Below are 20,665 nucleotides of genomic sequence, written 5' to 3' on the forward strand. Positions count from 1 at the left end.
ATGCACAATCAAATTAGTTTAAGCAAACTCATGAATGATCAAATTGTATATGAATAATTAATTATGTGAAGCTGTGTGCTTGAATTTGTCATCGCATCATGGATCATATGCAGTGTGATAAATTACTATTGTTCATTATTGTATAAAAACACCAGCGGCAAGCCGATTGTTATTTTTAAAATGCTGTCGCTCTTCCAGCAATTTTTGAGTTGCACAAAGTCACCAGCTTACCTCCATCATTTTATTTATTGAGCTTACATGACATTATTTTTTTTATTAAACATTTTTTTGTACTATTTATTAAATTTTAACAGTCAACTAAATAAAATAGGGTGTCATTTTATATATATATATATATATATATATATATATATATATATATATATATATATATATATATATATATATATATATATATATATATATATTTATTGTTTAGGGGTTTTCACCTTTATTGTGATAGGACAGTGGAGATTTAGAGACAGGAAAGTATGGGGAGCAGAGATAGGGGAAGGGTCAGCAAAGGACCTACAAAGTGCGTCACTATTTAATATTATTAAGAAAAACTTTTGTACAAAATACTGCAAGCATGATTTAAAGATAATATGTTTGTATTTAAAATGGCTAAATGCATTTCAAAATCAAGATTTGATATAAAAAGTATTATTTACATTGTTTATGTAGTGATGATGTGATAGTGATTATGATTTATGTACTGTAAATGCTGCATTACTGCGCGAGTCTCATTTAAACATTGAAGTGGATGTGCCATGGAAACTGAGAATTTATTACATTTTTTTTTTTAACAAAAAAAAGTGCCCTGTGGTTTCAGGTGTGAAAAAAATAACCCCCTATAACAGAATAGAAGATCTGAGATTGTTAATTTCTGAAGGGAACTGATTACAGTGGTGCAGAAAACACACGTAAGCCAAGAAAATATATTCATTTAATTCATATGCATTTTTCCATAACATGTCTATATCATTATGCATTATGCATCTTTACTGCTGTTATTTTAAGAAGATTTGACATTGAAATATAAGTGGATGGTTTTCAAATTTTCATCATCATGACTTTGCAAGGTATAGTTTGTAGAAATTTCAATGTAATTTTATTTAATTTTGTAGTTAATTTGTAATTTATGTAGTTAAAAAAAATAATAAATGAGCCTGTTTAGTGAATCATTATTTTCTATATTTTATAATAAATTTTATTTTGAAACACAAGGAATAAACAATTCAGCAAAGTTGTTTTAGCAAAGCAAATTTACCAGTATACATTTTAAATACTAAAGAAGCATAATAAAAAATTAGAATATTCAAACGGGCCAATAACATGATTGGGCAGACATTTTCGGCTTAACACAATACTTCTTATTGAGCCACTGTTAACAGACTGTTACCACAACTGAAATGCAGATTTTGCAGATTTTTATTCTGGCTATTTGAGCAATTTATATATGACCATTTACTAGACATTTTTGAGTTTGGGCAGTCAGATTTCTTATTTATTTTTTTATTTATTTATTTTTTTACAGTGAACAAATCAGCATATTAGAATGATCATTTGACACTGCAGTAATTGTAACACTTTATTTTAATGGTCCATTTGACTATTAGTAGACTGACTGCTTAATATCTGTTGATACTGCACCTTCAAAAGACATTTAACTGACTATAAGAAACTTTAAAAGTACATGTCAATTTACACCAACCCGAACCCCAACCTAAGAGTCTTCTTATAATCTAATGAAAATTAGTTGCAATGTAACTTACATTCAACAAACAGACCATCAAAATAAAGTGTGAAAGAGTAAAGATGCTGCAAGTTCATCTTTGACATCAGATTGTAAGTTACATTTGTAAAATGTATTAAATTTGATAATTATTATTTTAAACTGTAAAAATATTTCAGTTTAAAATAAATTAAATTATAATATGTTGAGCATTTTCAGTTGCCAGGTGGCTGTCCCTATCACTAATCCCTAAATTTCAACTCATGAACCTGATCTTGACATAATTTGTGCATTTTTCACTGCTTTTAAAAATGTATGTTTGATTCCTTTGAAAATTAAAAAAAAATGAAAATGAAAAAAAAAAAGTAGTTTTTATAAAAAAAAAAAAAAAAGTCCCACATATTTATGCCAATAATAACTAAAACGCTGTACTTTTTAGTCTAATGGCTGAGACCATGCCTGTACATTTTTTTTTATCAGGAATTAATCCTGTGTCCCTATTTTTCATAACTGTATGGTGTAAAGATTGTTACAGTCGTTTAAAAAAATCTGAAAATCTGCATGTAACTATGAGGAATGGCACTACCGGTACATTTATATCTGCAAATAAAGATTTTTTAAAACAACAAATAACAAAAAAAGTATAAGATCATCACCTGCTTCCTTTTTAATTTGCTGATGGTGGAAACCATTTCAGATTGTTCCGAAAACAAATAGATGCACTGTGTTTGCAGATGGTTTTTATTTACGAAAACAGAGCTAGGGTGTAATAAACTTTTGAACATTTTGGCATTACCTGACATACTGCAGTATATTAGGCCTTAACCATCATTCTTTTGTTGTCCACAGACTCGCTGATATCTGACACATATACACAGACAATTGACAAATAAGAGAACACAACAGAAAAAAATAAGTAAAATAAATAAATATATTAAAAATACTGTATGTGGCATCTCTGTTCTGTAGTTCAAAATGATAACTTGGCCCTACCTCGTGCTTTGTGATTTTGAAGTTGTCCCAGAGTGGTATGAAGAAGCAGAGCCTAACGAAGAGAAACAGATTTAGATTAAGGCAAGGAAAGGGTAAATAACTGTCAATAAGCATTTACAACATGACAAAACAGGGTCACCAACAGCAACAAATTTTGATACGAATTGTAGGAGCCATTTTTTTTTTTTTTAAGGGTTTGTGTTGTTAATCTTGATTTCTTTTATTTTGAAGATTTGCACCCTCTGCAGGCCAGAGGAAGATTAAAAGGCCTAGGTGTGGAGGGCATGCTGGGAGCACATGGTCTTTAGACCTTACCTTCAGTGTTTGATGGCCAAAGTTGTTTGACTTGGTTTATTTCATATCATTTTTTTTTTTGTTCAACTAACAGCCACAAATGAAAACTTACTGTTCCATGTATTATTTGCTAAGGAAGTGTCTAAACCCCTCAGCAGACCCAAGATGTGACTAATTTGAAATTTTGATCAAGGATAGCCACAAAACAAATAATGACTGGAAGAACAATTTTCTTAGCAAACAAAACAAGTGAAAGCTGTAACTGATTATATATATATATTAGGGGTGTAACGATTTATCGTTGTACGATTTATTGCGATGCAAAAATGTCACAATATGCATCGTGGCGTTATGACGATTTGATTACGATATGACGTCCGTTTTCTCTTATTAGTTGAGCTGTTTGCACGTGAGCTACGTTCCACCTGCTGTCGCACGTGAGTTCAGATTGCAGCAGCAGTTAGCAGTTAGCAGGTAAGCAGACCAAGATAAGTGGAGCTGAAATAGATGATGGCCCATCCTCTTAAAATCAGACGTCTGGCAACATTTCGGTTGTACAGTCATTGCTTTAGATTCGTCCGCTTTTTGACACGCATACTGGGTCAAACATAGCCTAAGTTTTAAAGTCTTCACAGTGATTTACATACTTTGCACAGCGACATGGAAACCTTCTAATGGTGTTGAAAGAGTCACATACTGTATTTATAAGGTACAATTCACCCTAAAATATCATTCTGTCTTCATATAATGATGTATTGGCGGACGCAAAATCACACATGACGTGAGCTGACCTTGAGCTGTTACTACAGAGGGCGCACTATGATAGACGCGCACGTATGGCAAGCCGTTTTAGCATTTAAACTCTTGTTCTGACTATCCATAAATATATTTAGAGATATCTCTAATTATATTTTGACTAGTCATAATTATAATTCGGCTAGTCAGAATGACAATTAGAGATATCTGCAATTACAATTGTACTAGTACGAAATCAGATTGGAGATATCTGCAAATATATTATGACTAGTCATATTCCTCCATTGACTTCCATTGAAAAATATTTGCAGATATCTCTAAATGAGTTTTGACTAATCACAATTGTAATTAGAGATATCTCTAAATGAATTTAATTAAATATAAATTAAATACCTGGAAATGTGGATTTTTTTTTTGCACACACAAAAAACGCAAGTGTCCAAGCAAAGCTTTAAGCTCTAACTGTTAAATTCAATTGAATAGAAAGCTTTTTTTTTTTTTTTGCACCTTTACTTAAATTGTTCCTTAATTTTGTCTCTGTCATTTCAATATTATTTTTAAGAAGTTTTTAAATGGTTTTATTTTCCAGAGACAGGCCTGTTTAATTTATTTTCTTAAAGAAGGTTCAGTTTAACAAGTTGAAACAAAAGAAATACATAAAAAAATAGTTTCTTTGGTAAAATTTGCATTTCAGTTTAATTTTCAATTTTTATTCCAAATATCGTGATACATATCGAATCGTGAACATTATATTGTGATACACATCGTATCGTGAGCTGAGTGTATCGTTACACCCATAATATATACACACACACACACACACACACACACACACACACACACACACACACACACACACACACACACATACATAAATACATACATACATACATGCATACATACATGCATGCATACAAACATACATACATACATATACATAGAGTTGAAGTCTAAATTATTAGCTCCCTGAATTATTAGCTCCCCTTTTTATTTTTATCCCCAATATTTATTTAACGAAGAGAAGATTTTCTCAACACATTACTAAACATAATAGTTTTAATAACTCATTTCTAATAACTGATTTACTTTATCTTTGTCATGATGACAGTAAATATTATATTACTAGATATTTTTTAAAACACAGATATACAGCTTAAATTGACATTTAAAGGCTTAACTAGGTTAGTTAGGTTAACTAGGCAGATTAGAGTAATTTTTGCAAGTTATTGTATATCGATGGTTTGTTCTGTAGACTATCAAAGAAATAAATAGCTTAAAGGGGTTAATAATTTTGACCTTAAAATTGGTTTTAAAAAATTAAAAGCTGCTTTTATTCAAGCTTAAACAAAACAAATAAGACTTTCTCCAGAAAAAAATGTAAACATATTGGTTTGTAAAAGTGCCAGAGTCAATGACACTTGCCAGCTGTAAATGCAGAGCATCACTGGCAGGGCAGCCAGAGTGAATTATTACACTCTTTCTGGCGGCAGTGTGAATGCACAGTAAAGGAACAAATGCTGCAACTGAGGCAGTACACTTTCTTAAGGTACATTGCACTTAATGGCATAGTTCCTCAAAATGCTAATTTTCTCACTATTTACTCGCTCTCAATCAGTTCCAAACCTTTGTGAGTTTGTCCTTCTTTTAAACACAAAAGAAAATATTTGTGAAAAATTGTTGGAAACCAGTAGCTACGTCGATAGTAGGAAAAACAAATACTATGAAAGTCAATGGTCAAAGGTTTACAGTGTTCTTCAGTATATCTTCCTTTGTGTTCAACAGAAAAAAGAAACTCAAACAGGTTTGAAACAAGCAAAAGATGAGTAAATAATGACATAATTGTCAGTTTTAGGTAAACAATCTCTTTAAATGGTTCATATTAGAATCTAAAGAGTCAGAAAAGCAACCCCTGATTATCTTATTATAATAAAGCATTGAGCAACTTTCCATTACTGACATTTGCTTTTTACTAAAGTAAAAGAAATTAAAACAGTTATGACATGACTTCAAAACAAATGATGTTGGAAACATACAAAGGAATTTTATGAAAGTCAAAGGCAACTGATTTCCAGATTTTTTCCAAATATCTTTTTTTTGTGTTCCACAAAAGAATCTTAAAACAGTTATAAAGTTAATAATTGTTTTTGTGAAAAAATTAAAGATTTTTGTTTAAATTATATCTTTAGTCAAATGTTGTAGAATGAGTTTTATGCTGAAACTTAAAAGACCTTTCGACTGAAAAAAATACTCTTTTTATATTTTAAAAATACATAATTTTTCAAACTACAAATAATCTTCCATTTATGTAAACTAAACCATACTATGTAGACCATAGGCTATACACAGATAATATAAACTGTATATTAGAGAAATCAATTTGACTAAATGCCAGCCAAAATGGAAAGGAATGTTGTGGGTCAGGTTTGATCTGAGTTTCTCTGTCATGTTCAGTTTTCTGTCTCAGCTGTTGGCTCTTATAATCAGTGTTGGTGTGCACGCATTACACACCTGCAAATCTTTTACCCTGATACATATACTGTACCTACCCTTTACGGAGGCTTATTGCCAGATTATTCCTGAACTTAAAAAAAAACAACTTATTTTGACATCCTCTGTTTTGCAATTTCTATTCAGCCTTGACAAGGAAGCTAAATCTCTGGTGTTTTTTGACATCCATTTTTTTGACATCCAAATTACGTTTTTTGATCACAACATAAAAAAAAAAGTGTCTTTGGAATTAGACATTTCTTAAGAGGTGTTTATGCCATTAATAGACTTAAATTATTATTTATTTTGTTAATGCAAGGTGCTTTTTTCAGTAACACTGTTGGTAAGGTTTGTGGTAGTTGCTGCAGGTGGTGTGTTCTTTTCAAACAATACAGCAGCAGTAGTAGACATGAAAGTGCCACGAAATGTGCAAAAACGTACTAATATTTTATTGAAATATTTTTACTTACTCCACTCACACACTTACTCATTTTCCTTTAGCTCAGTCCCTGGTTTATCAGGATTCAACACAGTGAAAATGAACTCTGGCCAAGTTTTTTTTTTTTTCAAATCCAGCCTTAACCCAGCACTGATAGTACACTAACTTGTAAACCTCCCAGTGCTGGGAAGCATCCATACACTCTCTTATTCAAACGCACACACTCATACACTATAGCCAGCTCTAGTTTACCCAATTCACCTATACCGCATGTCACATCCGGAGGAAACCCACGCAAACATCAGGAGACTCCACAAATACAACTTGACCCAGCCAAGACTTAAACCAGTGACCCTCTTGCTGTGAGGTGACAGTGTTAAGCACTAAGCCAGCGTGCTGCCATGAAATGTTTACATAAAATTGCATTCTTAACAATTTCTTATTGTATTCTTATATATATAATATTATTTTTTCTGTATATCTATTATTCCATCAAGTACTGTTACAGATGTCAGAATGTTTATCATACACAAATCTTATGCCCACCATTTATCTTAACAACTACACAATTTCACATAAGCTAAAGCTGAATTCAGATAGTCGACTGTACACTCTGCTGACCCCCCTTGATTCTGTTTTCAATGTGTCACTGGTCAGAGTGCTGTGTGGTGCCTCATTTTTTTGTAAATAATGATGCCATCTGTTCTCTGGGAGCCTGTGTGAGACAGAGTGCTGCAACATGGGAAAGGCCATCCGAGGAGAGAGCAGTCATGCAGAAAGACTAATGCGTGAACTCAAACACACACGCACAAATGCTATGAAGAGCTGCACAGGCTTTGCTGTCCTTTTAGTTAATTGAAGAAAAACTGCCATCCTAAAATTACCAATCAAATCAGCACAACAGGTTAATGAAGCACAATGTAAAAAATATATATATACAGGGCCGCATTTACAAATTGTCATCTATCTTTCTTTCTTAAAAAAAATATTTGTCTGTGCTATTGAACAGTGATGAAATCAGGCTGTAATATCATTTTAGTCTGAAAAATACAGGACACACTACCAGAGCCAATGATTACAACACTCAAATACATGATTAAATGTTCGTGAAGGAAGAATTATGTTGAAATTCTATATATAAAAAAAGAAATTTACAGTATAAGGTACGACAGCTCTTACCTAGGTAGGATTTAAGTGACTTCGATATTTACATAAACAGATTTAAAGAGAATTCAATTGACTTTTTTCAGATGGACATCTTTTTGACGCTATTTTTTGACGCTAGTTTCCCGGCGTTATTGATAATTATTAGTTCCACCTGTTTTACACCCCTGTATGCATTCAGTTCCATTAGTGTGTGTATCTATACCTCTAATGCTGCAGTCACACTAGAGTTTGTGCGTGTAAAATTATGTTGTATGACAATTAGACATTTACAAAAGCAAGCGATTGGTTCATGTTTCTGTAAGGTCATGTTTTGATCTTCAATTAGTCTCATGCATCCGATCAATCTGTGAAACTTGATTCTGACACATATGCGTGTGCATGAATGGAAGTCTATGGGGAGAAGCTTTAGTTTGGTTTATTCCTTTGTATGGTATTGATTGTTATTCTGGTGTATATCGTCAACCTTGATGCAATTCCTGTGTTTAAAGGTCCAGTTGTGAGTGTTCAGTTTGTAATAAATAAATAAAGAAACAAAGAAATACATGTTTTGATAATTCCTGCGATCCTGTGCGAAAGAGCGAGACTAGACAATTATTCTCTGTATACCCAGTCTTGGCTAACATGAATGATCCTCGTGTGTTTTTGCATTTCTCACTTCTCCTTTTATTTTCCACTGGATGTTTTTTTGTTTGTTTTTGTTTTGATTATTTTATGATTATTCTTAAGAAAAATCAAGCTAATATTTTTGACAAATCAAACCCAAAAAAAAAAAACAACAAAAAAAAAACAATCTGACCAGAATATCTATTTGCCTGTGAAATGTAAATGTGTAATACATGCCCTATGAACGCACTCATTCAAACCACTTGTGGTCTGGGATGAATGCCACACAAAACTGGACAGATCAACAGTAAATCCATCTGGTAGCTGAAACCACATATGTACATTTTTCTTTTGCCAAAATTAAAAAATCTAATAAATGAATTTGAGAGGCCAATTTTTTTTACTCAGATATAACAGCACAAATGCCTAAGCAACAGAAAAGCCACAGATGACAGTTTGAGACGCTTGTTTTATTTTATTTACTTCTTTTGCTGTTTTAAAATTATAAAATTAAACAGTTAAATGAATATCCATTGGCAGAATTAACAACAGAGCCACTATTATGGTTTTAAAAATTAATAGCTTGGTTTTGATGGTCCTCATTCATTTATTTTTACCTGATTCCCATATTATTTGTTGAGTGATTAATTTTTCCAAAGAAATGATAAATCAGTGCAGTCACTTCAGCATATTGCTCTATTCTTAACCATAAACCCAAGTAATAACAACAACATACATGCAGTAATAACTGACACAGCAGCAAAAGTTGAACTATTTTGAAAATTGACCATGGTATGCATGAGCTCATCAGAGGTACGTTCTGGTCAGCCTTACTAAAACAGTTGAAATCACAGCGAATGGTTTCATAGCACACAACGGTGTGGAAGAACAGCTGATGGTGGCCTAGCAATGAGAGATACAATTAGAAGTAGGATCAAAAGCATGTTAAAACTGGTAAAGGAAATGGCACTCCCATTGTTTTCTAACCAGTTTTAGACACAATATGTGAATAGTCCCATGGCCAGTTAACCAAAGAGATACAGTACAAGCTGTACAGAGTGAATACAACACACAAATAATTACATATTTTTATTACAAAACAGAACAAGGAGGCAACCATTTTAATCACGCTTACAGGTTGTGATTCAGAGCAATAAGTTGGTCTAAAATATCCGTGTACTGACCCAGTTACATCCCATTTAAGGTCTGATAATGTAGCATCAGCCTTTCGTATGGATCCTTTCTTTAATAACAAAACATTTATAAATTATTGATGAGTGGGCCAGAATTCATCAACAGTGCAGTAACAGTCCAATTACAAGTTATCAAAAATGCTTGATTGTAGTTGTTGCTGCTAAAAGTGGCCCAACCAGTTATTAGGTTTAGGAGCCAGACCCTTTTACCAGACAGGCCTATTTAGTTTTGTTTTTGCATGCATCTCTTGTACATGCTCAAATACATGTATGTGTACCATACAATATGTGGTAAAAAAAAGGAAGGCAAGATATGAAGTGCTAAACCAACAAGGAAAACTGGACATACAGAGACAAGCTAGTATAAACTGGAGATACAAGGAACCCAACCCCACATCACACCTACCCACACCTACTCCAACCAGACAGGGCAGGGACTGAGACAATCGCTCAGAAAAAAAGATTAAAAAAAAAAGAGAGAGAGGAAAAACTAAAAATGACAGTAATAATAATAAAAAAAATAATAAAAATAATGATAATGATAATAATAATAATAAGGAAGCTGCTATTTTATTGTAAATAAATGTAAAATATAGTAGTCAACATTTTAAGTGGATCAAAATGTTTTTTTAATTGTCCCAAGACAAAAATAGCTGTTGTTTAATAGTTTTAGTACAACTTTGATAAAAGGCGATGATCCAAGCGTTCATTACATTAAATGGCTTGTGTGCCATGCTCTTTGTACTAAAAAAATAAATAAAGGCGAAATAGGCAACTTGACTTGTTTAGCACTGTGGCATCTGCTTTAAAAAAAACAAAAAAAACACAGAGAGCAACTGTCTCTCATACAGAGCAAAACTAATATGTTTGTATAACTGTTGCATCTACATGGAAAGGATCATGTGATGGGCTGAACTATTAATTAATTTGGTAGAGAGAAAAATATATTAAATATAGGCTTATTGACATGGTAACGGCAGCATAAATGAGGTCAGCAGATGGTGTTTTCACCAGAACAATGTGTCTGATCAAAGAATAAACGGACAGATTCGGTTGTCACTTGTGTTATCTCAGTGCTGATCCTATTACATACTTTTTTTCAATGCAATTGTGAGAAAAGAAAGTATATAAATAAAGTGGCTCTATACATCAACACAATGAAATTAAAATAAAACAAGCAAGATGTAATTTAACTGCAGAATGTCAGCTTTATTTGAGGGTATTTACATCCAAATTAGGTGAACGCTTGCATACTTGTATTCTGAGGCTAAGCTGTTCCATTGTCGAGTGTGTGATTCCCTCATTATCCCAATTACATTGAGGATATAAAAGTTTCAGAGTTCATTTCAAGTGTGTTATTTGTATTTGGAATCTTTTGCTGTTAACTCTCAAGATGAGACCCCCAGAGCTGTCCCTTTCAGTCAAGCAAGCCATCATTAGGGTGAAAAAACAAAACAAACCCATCAGAGAGATAGCAAAAACATTACAAGCGGCCAAAACAACTGTTTGGAACATTCCTAAAAGCAAACACCAAAAAACCTGGAAGACCATGGAAACAACTGTGGTGGATGACTGAAGAATTATTTTTCCTGCTGAAGAAAAAAACCTTCACAACAGTTGGAAACAAAAACACTCTCTAGGAGGGAGGTGCATGTGTGTCAGAGTCCACAATCAAGAGAAGACTTCATCAGGGTGAATACAGAGAGTTCACCAACAAGCCTCAAAAACAGAAAGGCCAAATTAGAGTTTTAAAAAGGCTTCACAGTTCTGAAACAACATCCAGCTGAAGTCAAAATTATTAGACCCCCTTTGCATTGTTTTTTTTTTCTTTTTTCTTTTTTAACCTTTTTTAGATAGTTTATACAACAAACCATTGTTATACAATAACTTGCCTAATTACCCTAACCTGTCCAGTTCAACTAATTAACCTACTTAAGTCTTTAAATGTCACTTTAAGCTGTCATCATGGCACAGATAAAATAAATTAGTTATTAGAAAGGAGTTATTAAAACTATTATGTTTAGAAATGCGTTAAAAAAATCTGCTCTCCATTAAACAAAAATTGTGGGAAAAACAAACAGGGGAGCTAATAATACAGGGGGACTACTAATTCTGACTTCAACTGTATATATAGGACTGTGGGCTATTGGTCTTAGCAATTAAAAGACATGGTTGAGAAACATTTCTACACACACAACTCAGCAACAAAATAACAATCAGGTAAGGTGACGATACAACAAATAATGCAACATCCACAATGCGGGATAAAGTATAATTACATAAAGCATCAACCACGTAAAAACCAATGATATTGAATCAGAATACTAAAATACAAGACATAAAACAATTTACACATCTATCAGACAAACAGATACAATCCATTCCAAAACATGCATCGACTTGAGTGAGAGACTAGAGAATCATGTCGAGTTTAACCACACAAACAAACAAACAAAAATGTTATAAAAGTACTACAGCATCAAAATTTACACTTTTAACAGAATAAACCTATTAATTACTTGTAGTTATGTCCACACATCAAACTGGGATAAGTGCACATTAAACATTTATCCCTTAACATTCTTTTGTAGACACTAAAAAAAACAAAATAGTAATGCAAAATGGATCTGTCATGCTACTTCATGGTTAGCAATAAGCACAGGCTTTCATTTGCTTTGAAGAATGTTTCAGTGGAACTGTATATGGTTTTAGGACAGCAGGCTTCCAGAAATGACATTCCCCACAGCCCTGTCTCTTCTCTGAGGAGCATTACCATCAGTTTGACATCTGCGGATGAACAGAACAATTGAAACCGCTTTCTCGCAACATCAGATGAGGACGTCCTTTAAGGGCCTTTCCGAAATGCTTTACACAGTTGATGTCAAGCTATTTTAGTTATTTGGCCTCCAGTTAATAAATAGGTAAATAGTTTAGAACAGTGGTTCTCAACCATGTTGCTGGAGCATTACTGAAGGGTCTCTGCAGGGCAGCCTGCTTCACCCAAATGGATTAAAATTCCCACAAATTCTAAGTGATAAAAAAAAATTATAATATCATCAATGAATCCAGTCAGAACACATCTGGAGGAGAGGTGTGAACATTGCAATGTAGCCTTCTGACCGATTTGCTGCATGTGTCATTAAACATTAAGAAATGTCAATGAAAAAATTAAAGAAAGGTAAAAACAGATTTACTGTAGATAAACTTAAAAAACACACATCGAAACACCTCTGAGATAAAGAAAGGGGCTTTTTATCAAACACAGATAAAAAGCTAGAGTAAACTACACTAGAATGTACTATTTACAATAGTTTCATTCCTGATCCTAAATCCCATTGACTCAAATCTTTGCAATATTCTAATGACAAAAGCACTGTTCTAAACTGTTCACCAGTGCATCTCTCCACAACCACAAAGCAGATGACTAAACTCTGTTTAGTTGGACATAAAAAGGTAACAATGCAATTTATGTGTACTCAATGTTCTGTGTGTTTGTGCTAAAAATAATTGCTTCAAGTCTTTATTACAACTAACAAAAGTGTTGTTATTGTAGTTCAAAATTAAAAACAACAGTTGAAATTGACTCAACATGATGGGCTAGAAAACAACTGCAAATTTGCTTTAGTCATCCATTCCTGATCATGTCAGCATATAGATTCTTAAAACTATAAAAGTAGGTTAAAGGGTCATAAACCTTCCCTCTATCACTTCAAGTCTACCTCTGGATTAAAAAAAAGCACTTCATACAGTTGAAGTCAGAATTATTAGCCCCCCTTTGAATTGTTTTTCCTTTTTAGATATTTTCCAAATTATGTTTAGTGGAGCAAGGAATTTTACAGTATGTCTGATAATATTTTTTCTTCTGGAGAAAGTCTTATTTGTTTTATTTTGGCTAGAATAAAAGCAGTTTTAAATTTTTAAAAAGCCATTTTGAGGTCAAAATTATTAGCCCCTTTAAGCTAACTTTTTTTCTCAATAGTCTACAGAACAAACCATCGTTATACAATAACTTGCCTAATTACCCTAACCTGCCTAGTTAAGCCTTTAAATGTCACTTTGAGCTGTATAGAAGTGTCTTCAAAATATCTAGTCAGATATTATTTACTGTCATCATGGCAAAGAGAAAATAAATCATTAATTAATTTTCTTGTCGGCTTAGTCCCTTTATTAATCCGGGGTCGCCACAGCGGAATAAACCGCCTAACTTATCCAGCAAGTTTTTATGCAGAGGATGCCCTTCCAGCCACAACCCATCTCTGGGAAGGAAAAGCACGCACGCACGCACGCACGCACGCACGCACGCACACACAAAACAGACAATTTAGCCTACCCAATTCACCTGTACCACATGTTTTTGGACTTTGGGGGAAACCGGAGCACTCGGAGAAAACCTACGCGAATGCAGGGAGAACATGCAACCTCCACACAGAAACGCCAACTGAGCCCGAAAATATATCAGTTATTATAAATGAGTTTAAAAACTTTTATGTTTAGAAATGTGCTGAAAAAAAATCTTCTCTCCGTTTAATAGAAATTGGGGGGAAAATAAACAAGCGGTCTAATATTTCAGCGGATATAATCAGCATATATATATATATATATATATATATATATATATATATATATATATATATATATATATATATATATATATATATATATATATATATATATATATGCTAAGTTATAAGTAGGGCCAGACAGAATCTGCAAACATGTTTAGCTTATTATTATTATTATTATTATTATTATTATTATTATTATTATTATTATTATTATTATTATTATTATTATTATATAGCTAGGCCTAGCTCAAAAACAATCATGCAAACTAGGTGCTGCTCGGAATGGCTCAAGATCAGTTGCATAGAAGTTTGGCAGTGAACTATGACTATATTTTAATGACAAATGTCTAATAATTCTGCTAATTTACATTTTTATTTCATTTATGCATATGCAATAAACATATTCCTGCTGTGTGGTTCAAATGCAGTTTGATTTTGCAAAATGAGTGTTGGATACTCAAAACATTGTTAATTTAATAACCATATTATCAGAAATCAGAAATATAAGAAATTTGTTATTGTAGGCACTGAGATTAACATTTCATCCAGGTCCATCAATTTTAAAATGTATTGCCTCCTCCCTGAGTTGAGGGCAAGCCTTTAGAGGAACCAGTATATATGATTGTCGTTTTCATGTTAGCCGAGTTGCTGTATACAATTAAAGTACAATTAAACTTTTTTTGCACCCAATAAACACAACCAAGCCTTTAAAATACACTGTGCACCTCTCCTTTAAATTTTCTATCAGACACACTTTATGTTATCTTATGCGCAAAAGATCGATCAGGCATTTACAACACCTGCTAAAATGTTAAAACAAAAGACATGTAAAAGCTCTTAGGCAAAACAAAAAAGCATATGTCTAAAAATGCTTTAAAATACATGCAGTTTCCTCCCATTATATAAAGAAGTCCCAAACATATTTTGAAGAAGGATTATTATATCTAGTGTCTACACTATTTCATAAGTGCAGTAACATGTTCAAATAACATTGTTTAGCATTTGAGGATGGCAATTATTCAACATACTGAACTGCCCTGACTTGAAACACTTATCCCTTTTATTAGAGAGAGACTCTCACTGCCCTAGAACAGCTGGTAGCATGTATATGTCATAGTGGTTATGTAACATCCTGGTCTACTCTTGTCCACTCTGTTCATTTCTGCCTATCTCTTTTCCATTCTAATGTATCTTTCATAAACCTTGTATTCCTATAATTGTATACCTTTAACAGAAGTTGTTGAAATTGTTTGGAATTCTTTATTTTGAGCACCATAATTTTTCACAACAATAAACTGAAAAAAATGAAAATAATTGTTACATAATATACATATTATTAAACATAATTGTTTATTTAAACAAGAAACAATGGGATTTATCATTATTTTAAAATCTGACCAGCTTGCTATATTGTCAGTGAAAAAGGGTGCTTCTAGGTTATCAAACCAGTGCGACTAAATTCACAAACTAGAGAGCACATTTGTGAATTAAATCACAACCGGCCAGCATCCTGGGTCAGTACTGTAAATGTCAGTCTGAAGAGATATTTTCACTGAAGAAAGAGACGACAATGCCATCATTTCATTGTGCTGATTGCATTGTGGTACTGTGGTTTAAATCTAAAGGGGGCACAGTAAGCATTCATAGTCACCTTTGCTTTCTATCTGGTTTCAATATTTGACTGCTGTTGCTAATTCACCTTCAATGTGTAACGCACATGGATCTAATTTGGATGAATCTGCAACAGTAGGTGATGATGAGGTGTTACATATTTCCTTAATTTTATAAAATAATATAAAATAAATAAATAAATATATATATATATATATATATATATATATATATATATATATATATATATATATATATATATATATATATATATATATATATATATATATATCTTAAGTAGTGAGTTTCTTTGTGGTGCATATGCTTGTGGTTCTTTTCTCTCCGCCTCTGTCCGGTTTTATCATGAAATCAGTGAATCATGAAATCGGTGAATCAGCTGTCAACAGGTGGAGGCCGGCTTGTTTGTGAAGACAATTTAAAGCAGACTGGAAAATCGTTCGGAGAGTCTCCCCTCTCCTAGCTTATGTTGTTTGTTTTGTGAAGTACAAGCTGTGTTGTATTTAATCAGCTAAATTGTTGAAAGTGATTGCTGGGTGTTGACCTATATGAAGACGTGTGCTGAGGAGGGTGCCTTTTTGTTTTATTACGTTTTCTCATGTTTTGTGGTTAGTAGGGAGGTAAGTGAATGTTTTTTTATGTCATGTGCTGGTAAGAGGGTTTAAAGTTTATTTAGTTGTTGAGGTTTTGTTTGTTATTTTGGCATTTACCTCCACAAGCTTTTTATTGTCTACCCTTTAAGTTAAACGTCAAATAAATAAGATTTTACTTTATTTCTTTTCGTCTTTGTTGTTGTTTTTAACTTTTGAACGGGAAATGAGACTCTGGGCTCCTCATTAATTTAGAGGAGTTCTTATTTTAATTTTAATATTATTTATTGTCACGGGTATGGCTTGCTGTGTAGAGCCATGCAAAGTTAGAATTCAGAACATGAGGCTAAAGGCCTGCTGCACCAGGAATTTCCATTGGCCTCAGGCACAAATGTTTTGTCCATAAGGGAACCAAAGTAGATAGTTAATTTTTAAATGTTGACTGTAAAAACCACCTCACATATCCTTATCTTTTTTTTGTGGTGATTCTATAATTTTATAAAATATATGATATATTCTAAAAATATGCTTTTCTTTGGAGTTTTGTTAAATGAGAAAAAAAGGCAGTCTTATAGACTGAAAAATTACAAGTTTTTAATGTTGTTAACAGAGTTTGGGGAAACTGTCCATTTTATCTTTATTATTGTTTATTTATTTTAATTTATTTTTAGAAAGAAAATCATAATTGGCCCAAATAGGCATCGGTAGGTCACACTTACCAAAAAAGTTGCAATCTCTGGACAAAATGTAGCAGAGAGTGATGTCACTGCTCACAAAAAAACTTTGATTATTTTCAAAGAAGAAATATAGGATGTCAACTATCCAGCACAAGCAATGTTTGTGGTGCAAACATAGTTTTAGTGATTTTTATGGGGTGCCAACTTCACAGAGGTGAAGCTGAGAAGAACTTGAGAAATGTATAAAAAATAGAATAATGTATATACTGTAATTGAAAAGTTGTACTGTTTGAGTTTTACATTATGACATTCTAAGAAACAACAAGTCTGGCAATCTAGTGAGGCATTAACATTTTGTCTTTACCATCATTTTTTACCATTACTTCCCCAATGTAATGTAAATGCTAAGCTCAAGGCAGTGCTGTGCCTTTTGTCCTGGCAATACTGTCAGGCTGATTGAACCAGGGGAATGAGATCATAAGACGCTGAATTCGAACACGGTTCATGAATGATAGTGTCAAAGCATGTTGCCATGCGCTTTACGAGCTACGCCACTTGCGCTGCTGAAGTGCGCTATATAATAGACCTACAAAATTTTACACTTTTACATCATACTATTTATTTTTTAATTCACTCAGTGTGATGTTCAGACCCCACTGCATTAACCGTGTCAGCTAAACTCTCCCCACCCTTTTTTTATTTAATTATTTTTTTATTATTAATTCTGGACGACAAACTTGCAAATAACTACATTTTTTTCCAGTCTACCTCTGATAGGAGCTGAGAATTTACATTCTATTCAAAGTTTCTGTTTTTGCTTGCTTTTGCCATTGCTTTTTCATTTGGTTTTGTCAAAGTGGAGTCATTACCACATTCATTAGGGGGAAGAGGCAGGGAGGTGTTTTGCGCTCATGCACGTGCACTCAGTTTCCCTTTAATTTGGATGTACAAAGAGAATATGCGTGGGATTCCGCGCGCGCAGTGTTTCATACATCTGATTTTTTTTTTACTGCGTATGCACATGTTTTAGTATGAATTCTACGTAAGTCTTTGGACACGAGGGCCCTGGTCTGCAGCCTTCTCATTGCATGCATGTCAGTTTGTCAAAAATAAGGCTGAGGTTATAGATGTTGTGTTACAACAACCAGGGCAGGCACATCCTTCTAACTAATAAATCTCCTAAAGTTTCATTATAAACAAATTAACATTGTTACCTTTTTAATTAATGTACTTCAGAATAAATGTAATTGTGGCAAGTGGGTGGGGCCAAGAGCAGTGGGAACGGAACGGGCAGCCGAGTAAGTGAATATTGAGAAGGAACTGTGGTGCACACCGGCCTCGAATCCCATGGAAAGAGCTCTGAACAATAAGAGGAAAAACGATGGCAGAGGACGCGAAGAGAAGTCCAGGCCTGGACAGAGTTATGTTGGGTTTGTTTTGGTTTAGGTGGCAGTCTACGGGAGGAGCTGCCATATGTTTTATTAATAAATACCTTTAAAGTATTGTCGGTTCTCTGCCTCCTTCCTCCCAGTAACAAGATCAATATCTAACTTTCCTACAGTAATCAATATGTTTTATCGAAAAAAATACATTTGAAACTAAAATATGATTTGCTGCAGTTCATCCTGATAAAAGGCAAGAGATCACAGCTTCAGTTTATATGTTACAGTAGTACATTGTAACAATTTACAATTTAAAGCAATTCAAATCAATTATAATAAAAAATAAACAAATAATTACAACATTTGAGTTCTTTAAAAATATTGTTGCATGTCCTTGTAAACCAGTAACCATAAGGCTGCTGTTTTGACCATTGAATGGATATCATATCTTTCCATTTTAATTAGACTTTTGGTATTGCAATTGATTGCATTTATATTTCATTCATATAAAAGGGATATTTAAAAACTGCTCTTTTTAAATTTTATGGTGGGGCCTGAAATCGATAGGACTTGTCTAGATGGATCCTGGAATGAAAAAGTTTAGGTACTCCAATTTTAGAGTAATGTATTATATTTATATGCAATCAAGTCATATATATTATATATGGAAATATAATTCCCTTGCATTTGTTCACCAAATCTCTATAGTAGTAAAATGGAGCTGTTTTAAAACTTTTGTTCTATTTTCTCACAAAAGAGAGAGAGAGAGAAAGAGAGAGAGAGAGAGAGAGAGAGAGAGAGAGAGAGAGAGAGTGAGAGAGAGAGAGAGAGAATTCTCAAGATGACATAAACGTCTGTGGGATCTGTTAGAAGTTTTATACAATGAACTTAGCCCTGTACCAAAAAAAGCTGTGCGGTGATAATTAGCCTCTATTCATGCGTTTGCATAGATTTTTTTTGTAATTTACGCTCACAAACACTCAAACAATTACACATTTGGTGTAAATCCAAATAAAAAAAGCGGGATTTATTTACTCCTGACTGGCTTTGTATTTGCTTGATGCACTACATTTTTTACGACACATGTTCTTTCTACACTGGTGGAAGTGTGAATCGGAGCAGAATTTCACTACACATAATTTACAGAGGCCAGACTGTAAATAGGATAAATAACATGGGGCTCCTTTGTTGTTTAATAAAAGAACTAAGTATAGACATGTTCTGTATGAAATGTTTTTAAATGATTTCTGTTGTAATCTAGATAAAAAAAGAGGTGCTTTAGGGGGCAGGTCACCCCTCTAATACAATTTTAAGGTTACGTTACAAATGAATGGCAAAACAAGACCATTCTAAATCCAATATGAAAAGAACAATGATACATGATTTGTTTTCCTCTTACTGAACTCCTATTATTCAGCTATGCCCAGGTATATCCAGATTTTCATTATATGGCAACTTTAAAAATGTTGTCAAATGGAAACGGCTAATAAGAGGGGGCAAATTAACCTTAATTCCACTGCACACATATCTTTTATGCCCACAATATGACATGATAGATTCACAGAAGAACAGACATTACACAAAACAACCAAAATGAAAGATGATCACCTTACATCCTGCCTTTCATCCTCTAAACCATGTCATAAGAGCCAGAGCCCCTCTTGCAACGCCCTAAAGAGAAAACAAGAAACATGCATAAACATATGCTGTTATCGCTAACTATCTCATTTAAATTCCCTTCTCATATTAGTTTAAAGCAGGGGTCACCAATCTCGTTCCTGCAGGTCCAGTGCCCTGCATGGTTTAGCTCCAACATGCCTCAACACACCTGCCTGGGTGTTTCAAGTATACCTATAGTAAGACCTTGTTCTTAGCTTGTTCAGGTGGGTTTGATTAGGGTTGGAACTAAAATCTGCAGGACACCGGACCTCCAGAAACAATTTTGGTGATACCTGGTCTAAAGTAAGCAACTGCAAATATATAGAATCTACAGTTATCATTATAGTTACAAAACTGTATTTTTAAAGAAACACATATTTAGTTATGTTCCTCAAAGAATACTAAAAAGTAAAGTTATAGTTTCCACAAAATTGTTTTTATTTATGAGTATATGAATGATGATTAATGATTAAGTACCAATAATAATTGATTGCAA

At 33.2% G+C, this 20,665-nt stretch overlaps 1 protein-coding gene and 1 long non-coding RNA gene across 34 annotated transcripts in view; one reads left to right on the plus strand and one right to left on the minus strand.

Moving 5' to 3' along the window:
• LOC147832527 (uncharacterized) overlaps positions 1-20,665 on the plus strand; it is an 845,986-nt gene that overhangs the window by 187,309 nt on the left and 638,012 nt on the right. The gene's annotated exons all lie outside the window — the stretch shown is intronic.
• The window catches only part of thrb (thyroid hormone receptor beta), a 160,264-nt gene that overhangs the window by 29,842 nt on the left and 109,757 nt on the right, over positions 1-20,665 (minus strand). For 12 of the 33 annotated variants that reach the window (XM_087293935.2, XM_087293927.2, XM_087293917.2 and 9 more), the window contains 3 exons: positions 20,124-20,181; positions 2,729-2,780; positions 2,532-2,596 (listed from right to left, as the gene is read on the minus strand). In XM_087293935.2, the coding sequence (XP_087150061.1) occupies positions 2,532-2,538 (7 nt within the window). In that variant the 5' untranslated portion in view covers positions 2,539-2,596; positions 2,729-2,780; positions 20,124-20,181. Of the gene's footprint in view, positions 1-2,531; positions 2,597-2,728; positions 2,781-20,118; positions 20,182-20,665 lie in introns of all 33 variants that reach the window. The other 21 variants (XM_087293931.2, XM_087293925.2, XM_087293914.2 and 18 more) reach the window with 2 other exon arrangements.

This window comes from Danio rerio, chromosome 19 (genome assembly GCF_052040795.2).
Source record: "Danio rerio strain M-AB ecotype USA chromosome 19, GRCz13ab, whole genome shotgun sequence".
NCBI classification, from domain to species: Eukaryota; Metazoa; Chordata; class Actinopteri; order Cypriniformes; family Danionidae; genus Danio; species Danio rerio.